The 10,062-nt window shown below is 31.5% G+C and overlaps 1 protein-coding gene across 1 annotated transcript in view; it reads left to right on the top strand.

The window, feature by feature from the left end:
* Positions 1-6,342: 6,342 nt before the first annotated feature.
* The window catches only part of LOC118193989 (roundabout homolog 2-like), a 331,360-nt gene continuing 327,640 nt past the window's right edge, over positions 6,343-10,062 (top strand). Inside the window, exon 1 of the mRNA XM_035365162.2 lies at positions 6,343-7,152. Coding sequence (XP_035221053.1) covers positions 7,101-7,152 — 52 coding nt within the window. The 5' untranslated portion in view covers positions 6,343-7,100. The remainder of the gene's footprint in view (positions 7,153-10,062) is intronic.

Raw genomic sequence — 10,062 nt, 5'->3', positions numbered from 1 at the left:
GATGCCTTATGGAGGAAACATTATCTACTAAATCATAAATTGCCGAAGTCTAATAAAAGAGATTGAAACTAGCTAACTTATTTACAATAGCATCCCCGTTAATATTTAATACTTCAAACATTTTCAGACCAACTATGCTTTTTAACTACGCGAATCAATGGCAAATTCTAGTACAACGGTACTACATTTCAGTTTTAATACTGAATAATGTAAAAATGTTCAAGATTTTACTTATGTTAATTTTTGCTTATCATAGTATTATCAGGACGTAAAATGAAGGAACATCCGTATTAGTCATAAAGTTCATTTATAAAGTGTTTATATTGCTTAAATTGCCAGTCATTGAAAAGGAGCCATAATTGCGTGCCTTTGCTTAGAACAAGCTGCGACACGAAAAGAGTTAAAATTATCCTCCTATTTCTGAAAGATTCAAAGGATATTTGAAATTTTATTTAAAAGTAGCCGTTAAATTTTTTTCTTTACAATGCAAGATGTCTTCTTTGAGCCTTGTAGTATAGTTGTATTGAATAACAATGAAACATTCTTTGTTTCTAAAACTTTTCTTGAATTTTGTGTTTGTGTTTGAGGTAGTTTGCAATGTTTTCAAAGTGAACAGGTATTGTTTAGTGGCCCATTTGATTCACCCCTTTAAATATAGTGTTCTTAGCAAAAGTAAAGATGGCATCAAAGAGCAAGGCTAAAACCAAAGAAAAAAGACCTAGTCTCTAGGGAACGATATAAGCAAAACAATGGATGCTGTAATTCTTAAGAAAAATTTTATAGCTGTTTCCCATTTGGCATTTGAGCACCATTCTGCGATTTGTGGTGGAAGAATACAACAGATAAATTTTTACAGACCGTTGAGTTTAAGGAAAAACAAGCGGAACTAGCCAAAGGAGGGTTTTAGAATGTTATAAGTCTTATAAAATAGAACAGAAAAGAAAGAAAATATAGGGAGTGAAACCGCTATGACGCATTTCTTACCATTTTAATGGTTTCCGATAACACGCTAAAAGGTTCCTAGGCTTACAACAGAGTTTACTATGACTTGACATCTTTGCATTTAATTGTTGTTATAAAACAGTATTTTTAATTATTATTCAATTTTCTTCGAAGTATAAGTTATTTATTCTACTTTCTAATTCTTGCTTACTTATTGTTTGTAAATGTTCTTAAATTTTCTTCTTTATTACGGTACTGACTACAAAAGCTATCAACGTATTTTAGAACGAATTTAATAACAAAATGAAAACAAAATAGAAATAAATATATAATATAAAATATGAAAGCTTTCAGACTTTTCATTACGCCCAAAGGGACGTTTCGTGGCTTAGCGTTTTGTGGGTTACCTTCACTTATTACATATCATGTTCTTCGTACTTAAGCGCCCACCAGCGGCCGAGCGGTAAAGTCGCTGAACACTGGTAGTTCGGTCCGAGGTTCGATCCCGCGAACGGGCTGGCTGCATGGGTGTTTTCGTGGTTTTCCCCATGTGTAACGTTTATACGAGCCAGTTTCCCTTAGAAAGTCCTCCACGAAGGCATCCCTCCCCTTAGGCAGATAGCCCTAGTGTGCTTTGCCATAATTAAATACACACACACACTCTTCGTACTTAAACCATAAAATTCAGTTCAACGGCAATATTGCAAAATGATTTTAAAATGGGCATATCTTTAGAATTTTCGATACAGAGTCTTGCGTACTGGAGATAAAAATGTTTTTTTTTCGTACAGTGTTGCCATTGTTCGCTTTGAAACCGTTGAATTTGTTATCAAAAATTCGTTTTGCAAAAGTTTTACAAAATATGAACTAGATAATAAAACAAATGACAAATTTCAAAATTTTGCTTCCAGATGCCCATATTCGAGGTGGAAACGCATGTTATTCAAAATTTGATAGCTCTAGTTACTGTTGTTTTATCACAATGAGAGAAACATACATACATTTATGCAGATTCTTTATTATTTCATTTCCTTAAATATAATACAAGGCTGTAATACTTGGAGACAACAATTTGAAAAGTAAACCAACATTTAAAGTTTTCGAAGAAGCAAAATGCCAAAACGAAATTAATAGCCCTTATGGGCTAACGCCCTTTGGGGTAAAAATAATAAAATTTTAGAATAAAACGTTTTGGCAACAGCTTATCATTTGAAATGAGATATATAGTCACGACGTTTAATAAAACATGTTGTGAAATTCATCGTGTTAAAATTTCCAAGTGCAAAATAGACATCATTAATCGGGGAGGTAAAAAACTGTGAATTATAACTTCTACATGAAAAGAAGACTCCAAATGAATGCCTGAAAAGGCGTACTGTGTCTAATGTTGTCAAAGTTAAATAATTAATAATATGAGAAGACCCGCCGATACAGAAATCAGTTACAGAACCTTTAACTACCTCTCTAATAATAAATAAAATAATAAACCAAGATTTACAGCTTAAAATAGTTTAAAAACATAATGTTACCAACTTTTGCCTAGGCAGGTGGCTCATCGCAAAACTGTTTGAAGACCTCTGTACGAAAACTGTTTAAAAGGAGAGAAATGAAATACAATATGAGTTTATATAAATGACTGCAAAAAAGATCTATTTATTATCGGCGGAATGAAGAGAAAAGTTGTGTAAACCTGGTTCCGTCAATGCAAAGAAAGTTTCAGTAAAAGGCTTTCGACTGTCGCAAGATCCTCTTACAATGGAAAATTTAAAATAAGAAGAGTGCAAAAGTGTTAAAATAAACTCAAAGTAATCATGAGAAAGTTTTGCGCCTGATATTTTCAGAAAAAAATCCATTTCATTATTCCAATGACTTTCAAAGAGTGAAACTTAATGAAGACAAATCAACAAATCGTACTTCAAAACGATCACTACATTCTTTGAAGCATTGAAGATTGATACTTGTATTGCATATATATATTTCAATGCATTTCTTCGCAGTCTTCTGATATTTAACCTATGGACTATTGTGCTTTTTATCGTTTGAAATGAGCTCTTTCTAAGAGCAAAACCATCACAACTGATGGGCTCTGCAAAGTAATGAAAGAGAAACGGAAATCAACACCCCTGGAAAATTGATGAAAATCCCTTCTGTTGCAGAAATTACGATGTAGATGTATAGTCCAGAAAAAGGCTATTAGATCGAGCATTAAAAATATTATTTACATTTTAAACATTAATTAAATGGCCTCTAAATAGTTCTATAAATTTGTAAACACCCTCGATATTTCTTTTTTGAATCGTCTCTGCACTTATTCTCATTTTTTATTTATTATGGTAATCACTGCATATTATATCGTCTTTTATTATTATGTATAATAATATACTATGTTTATCATGTTTTGTTTTAATTTCTTCTAGTTTACTGTTTTCGGTTATATATATTTGGTGATAAAATTTATAGTATAAATGTATTTATAGAAGTTGCCTGAATTTACACTTATTCTGTAAATAATATTACTTGCATGGCAATCAAAAGAGTAAAATTATGGAAAATATATTTTAAAAATTTAAAATTGCACGTCTTTATGAGAATCATTTGCAATTCGATTGTTCTAAATTTCTGATTAAAACATATGTTTTAAATGGCACTGCAAAATTTCAGAATTTGTATTTATTTTATATTTCTTTGAATGGATACATTTTTATTTTTTGTGTGGCAAAAAGTATTTTTTTAAATCTCAAATATGCGCGAAGTCTATAAAAAGTCTGTGAAGTTTGCAGAAAGCGTTTGTCTCTGCGACTGTGGAACAAATTCTCTCACAGTCATTATTTTATAAATATTTAAGGATATGATATGAAAGGTTTATGGAAACACTAAGAAATTTTCTTTTCAGATTTAGCGTTTGTGTGTTTTAGACTGAAGTAATATTATCGCCTTTAATACGTATCTTTTTGTTATAAAGAATTCATATAGCAAACCAAAAATTCAGAAAATGTAGTGTATCCTGTTTATTTGTGCTCCTTTCTCAGCTCCTCCTTCAAAGATATGATTTAAAGACTAAATTACAGGTGTTTAAATGTTTTACTAGCAAATCGTGCAGCATGCATAAATTAAAAGTGATTTGTGATTTACTGAATACACTGGTTTCGAAAATGTTGAGCAACAGATTGAAAACTGCGATAAATCGGCTAAAATTAGTTTTAAATTCATGAAATTTGGATATGTTACAAATAAAACCAAGGTGTATCGAGTAGCATCATGCAAAAGAGTAGTGCTGCCATCGCTTTATGTAAATACAATGCAGCTGAAAAACAGCTGTTTAGTAGGGAATTGCTATTCATTAAATGACAACACATTAAAAATTTCGATACTGCCATTTCGATACAGAAATAAGTGTAAAAATAAGTTTGAGGTGACACTTACCAGAAAAATTGCGCTATAGCGCCATAGACCGATTAAAAGTAGATCAGTGTTATTCTGACGTTCTAATGTGGCTAAATGTCTACCGTTCCGCGGTAAGCCAGCTGTGGAACCAATTTCTAACTAATGTTTAAGCCTTTCAAAGACCTATCGACTATAGGCCAAGAGTTACCACTTCTGCAGGTAACCAGTACCTGCGAGTTAATGCTAGTAGAAGCATGACAGCCATTCCATCTCAGCTTAGATATGCAAATATTTCTGCGACAAGAATGATAGTATCAGCAATGCCAGTAAGGAGAAGGCTGCATGAAAGAGGTCTAACTGTTAGTCACCGGTACTCTGCGTCCCCCTTACCTTCCGCCACCAGAAAAATAGTTTGAATTGGACAAGTAATCATGTAAACTAGATAGAAAACCTATAGAGGTTTGATAGAGCGACTTTCGATGTGTTTACACATGGAGAGAAGCAAACACTCAATTTCTTCCGTCTAACATACGGAATACCTGGAGAGATAATGTTTTTGTATGGGGAATAGTATCTTCATTTAGAGACTCGTATGGGCGGCCACGTGGAACCCTCAATTCTAAGAGGAACTCTCAATTCTAAGACATACTATATACGAATACTGCCGTAATTATGATAACTTCACTTTGCAAGCAGATAATGGCCACCTCCCACTGCTTGTCTCGTGCACCAATTTCTTGAAAAAGAAATTATATTCCAAATGGAATGACCAGCACGCTTTAGGGCCTTAATCTCATTGAACATCCATGGGACGCTCTCGGGAGACATACTGCTAACCTCTAACTACCTCTGTAACCCTAGATTAGCTCAGAGTTGCTATAAGTGACCAATGAGTATTGCAACCCTTGCAGGTCATTGCCGATATCAGAAACATCATGAAACACTACTGTCAGGCCTGCAAGTGTTGTTCGGAATAATCATACTCAGTAATGCGATTTTTTTTTGTATTTAGGTTGTATGTCTGAGTATAGAAGAGTAGATTCCTGTTGATATTACAAAAGGTAAGTGTTTTGCATAACATGTTCTTATATTTTAAATTTACAAGTTGTATAATAAATATTATTCCGAAGTTTCTCCCAATTTGCTTGCATAATTTTAAAGTTATCACTAGTTTTCGTTTTCTGCTTAACTTTTAGAAACCAATGAATTTTAAGAAAATTGCATTCCCTAAGAATGCTAGGTTAGGCATTAGATTCGGGCTAATTTCCTTTACGAATGTTAACTTCGGAGAGAAATTCTCGAAAAAATGCCAGGTTGTATACTTCACTAGCAAAAAAATTCACCGAAGCATATATGAAATCAGTGATTTGTTACTAGCATTAAACGCTGCGTTACCAAAATCATTAAGAGGGTATTTTTTTTCTTAAAGGATAAAAAATGTGAGAAATCTGTGAAGGAAATAATTAATTATCCTGTTTAATAAAATATATTGTTAAATTGGACAATGTTTCAGCCCTTATTACATTTTCGCACCATATTTGCAGATTTATGTAAAACTATTGAAATGGCGTAATATTTTGGACAAATCAATTATTATAATAGAAATTCAACTTTCAAGAATCAGTGAGATTGAGATTTATAGAGAGAATTGAAGATGAATTTATTTTGCAAAAAACTCGCCAAAAACAAGTTCGATTGCAACTTAAATTTCAAAGCCGCAAGACAAGTAATGATTTTAAAAATTCTCGTTTTTTATTTTTCGTATCATTAATTTTTATCTGCCCCAATACACATTGCAAGGTGAACATCCATTCGCTTTACTGAAGCAAGGGAAGGGAGGAGGAGAAAAGAATTTTTCGAAGAGGGTCGAAAGGAAATGAAAAACAAAACAAAACTGCAGTCATCGCCAAAATGAAATTTCGCCAAGCATTGGCGAGTTAACGTGAAATATCTTACATAGCAACCCTAATTGAGGTTACAATGGGCCTCAGCAAAGAAGGAATCCGCTTTTGCAAGGATAGACGAAAGTGGCAATGGTTGCATCTTAAAGACACATCGCTGAACTGGAGAAGCGGTTGTTTTCCGAGATAAATTCGCTTTTAAAATTAATTCTCTTACACTCTGGCGTGAAAATCGCGTATATTTATATACTTCAAAAGCAATTTAATGGCAAAAGAGGACACTGATTTGGAAGATGTTGGCTCTAACTGAATGTCTATACATCACTGCATCATAAAATGTTGTTTGAAATAGAAATCTCCGGGAAAATAATAAATTACACGTAAACAATTCAGGATAGGTGAGAAATATGCTTAGTTCTTAGAAATAATTAAGTAACGTAAACGTGGCATGGGCCTTAAAACTGAAGCTGTTTACAAGAATTTTGTGGTACTTTGGCGGAGGTAAAAGTAAAGCAAAGGACGAGAACAGTTATCTACAAAAATATGACTTGAAAAGAGAAATGACATTGATTTAATCGTAGTATAATCATTATAATCATTGATTGAAACAAAACAAAACATATCAGAATTCATATGAAATAATATTTCCTTAATAGGGAGGCAGAAAGAGTAGGATAAATTATTGTGATGATAGTAGATTATACATAAAGCAGAAAAAAGAAGCGAAATGAAAATGCTTGACTGTAACAGTAATTAGGAATTTTAGCTTACAAATAAAATTATGTTGAGAAAAAGTGTGAATTCCATTAATCTGGAGATGGAGAAAGTGTGCATTGTGACTACTAATGATGAAGAGAAACTAAAGTAATAAAAATGACGTTTATAGTGCTATGGTTTTGTCTGGCCTCTTTCCTTTCCGTGCAAGGTAAGTAAAATGTTTTTTCGATTGCTTTTGTGATGCCATTTGTAAATTAGCAAAAATGAGCGTTATTTAATTTCAAAGATACCGGAAATTATCAACAGAAATTGACATAGATAATTCTTAGTTTCTGTAGCATTAGTTTCATTTGTGTGTTCTTTTAATGCTGCTAGTATTTCCTTCCAAATAGTTTAAATTAACAATGTGTAAATAAGACTTTAACATGTAAGTTTTTATGCTTTCATGCTAAATTATTCGTAATTTGACCTTTCATTAGAGAACTGTTAAACTGCATAAAATTACACCACATGTACCCGCTTTTTTCATGAAAATAAACATAGTTATGAATAATTATTTTAAACTAACACTGAATACTTTGAGTTAGAACTTTAAGTGTACTTTAGTACTATATATTGGAATTAAAATTTTATTTTTAGAATTTATCTAACATAATTTCATTCTTTCTAAAAACGGCAAATAAGCCTCATTCATGAAAGAAATCAAAGTGTTTAGATGAATCTTCTCTAAAATACTTACCTCTATTCAGCTTAGATTGACATTAAGTTTTACGGGAAAACGTTACAACTCTCGAGAGAATCGAACTCAGGTCTACGTTTTCCATTGGACAGAAGTGATGTCGTAGCTCTTCTAAGATAAAAGAGGCCTTCTGACAGAGAAAATATAGTATATATATATATAAACTATATATTCTACTATATTTGAATATATAGTATATATATATATATATATGTATGTATATATAATATGCCCATCTCTCTCTCTTTCTATATATATACTTATATATATATAAATGTTGAAATGGCTTATAAATTTATTAGCCTAAATTAATTTGGATAAAATTTTGTCCTGGAGCATATAAAGGACATGTAACATTTTTTAAAGGGAATTTTGTGAACCGCTGTGTATTTGGTAAGTATAATATAAAACTGCCTGACAATTCATTCATGACACAAAAATATCATATACTGAGTCCAGTGTTAGACCACTGCAATTTATTGTTTACCTAGGACTTTGAAAAGTAATATTTTCAGCTGCGTATCATTTCGTTCTTTTACAGACATCCATATGAAACGTTAGTGCATGATTTCATTTCTGAAAATTTAGCCGAAAAGCTGAAAGTTACAAAAACATGATTTTGACTAAAACCTTTGATTCTTTCTAGCTTAACAAATTGTTCATAAATTAAAGATTTATTTACATACATTTATCAAAAATCGATAACTCTGTTTTGATTTTTAGACTAATATTTATTACATTTTAAATCATTTTAGAACATTTATAATCCAACGACATAAGTGTGCTTAATGTAATGTTTTGGGATGCGGTTCATATAGCAAATGAGATACTTTTGAAATTTAAGTGCAGAAAAACAATAACAAAAATAATGAAACATGCACGTAAAAATGAGAAACCGGGCGTGAAGATAATCATTTTCGACCACTAAACGAATTTTCAAGTATGAGACGTTAAGCGAAGAAATACACTAGGGAAGTTTTACTTACATATTTCTTGAAAAGTTAATATGTGTAGCATTTTGCATTCTTTAAAAGAGTTATTAGAAATAATAAAACAGTTTACAATAAAATGTTTAAAAAGGTAAGGAAAATGCTTATATATAATTCTTTTCGATTACAATTGTAATGATCATATTTATAAACAAAATTTGTCAAATAGCAAACCAAAACAAAAAAATAAGTCGAAGCTATATATAGCTCAATAAAAAAAATAAGGAAGATATATCTCATTTTTGGTTTGTTCAAAGTATCCTAAATTCAGAATTGTAAGCAGAAATACAGATGTAAAAAATAATAGCGTCGTCTTTTTCGGGATCAATAAATGTTAAGGGAAGGAGTAAAGCGGTGAGAAGACAATGCCACCGAAAAAAACATATAGCATTCGATTGCATATAAACAGTTTGCTGTCTATTGTGAAATCCTTCTTTGTTTGCTCCAGTTACGGTAGGAAAAAGGGAAGCCGCAATGTTAAATAAAATGCGCATAAATTTTCACACCCCAAACCTGAATCCATTGAATTCAAGATAATTTTGATGCTCCCTTTTTTTCTGAACCGAGCGTGAAACTCGTGAATAAATATGAAGGAAGACTTTACACGAATATATATTTATATATACATATAGAAGGGCAGATATTCGATAGACGCATCGTTCAGTTTTATATCTACTTTCATTTTTCTTCTTGTGTCTAACTATAAATCTTGTAACGTACATGATAGTATGTAACATGTGTGTTAGGCTAAATATTAGTTTTGATACATGTATAAACATTGCTGCTAACTGAAAATGTATGCACAATAAAGCTTCGTTTGCTTTAAATTGCGTATCGTATAACAATATACATCTAAATTAAAATTAAATGAATTATTCGATACAATTACATAGTCAAAAATCACCTTGCTATTAATATTCTTGTGCAATTTATAAGGCTAATGTCTAATCAGTTTGGAATAAATTTTACAACTTCATTTCTTGCATTGATCCAATATACATACGAGATCGATAAGCCCATTTGGTGCAGATTAAATAAATTCTTTGTAAACGGAAAGAAGCTTAATTAAATTTTCTACGGGGAATAGAGTTCGAATATTTTTATATCGTTAGCCGCATCTGTGACGTTAGCATTGAAATAGTTTCATTCAGGGCGACATTTCCATTTTAGGTCAGTTTTTCGTCAAAGATGAGTCTATTAAGAAATTATTCTATAAAGAAATTAAGTTTTTAATACTTAAATGCATTAAAAACGTATAAGCATGTTTTTAATACGTTTAATTGCGGAAGTAAATTATCATGGTTAATACTTTTTCTAAGATGAATGGACGATGTAGTCAAATATTTCTTTAGATCGTGAGGCAAATTGACTTGATACAAAGAGGATTTTA

The sequence above is a fragment of the Stegodyphus dumicola genome, chromosome 6, assembly GCF_044657685.1.
Source record: "Stegodyphus dumicola isolate Sdum_Otavi_A_Nest chromosome 6, ASM4465768v1".
Lineage (NCBI taxonomy): Eukaryota > Metazoa > Arthropoda > Arachnida > Araneae > Eresidae > Stegodyphus > Stegodyphus dumicola.
This window is presented reverse-complemented; position numbering and strand designations above follow the sequence as displayed.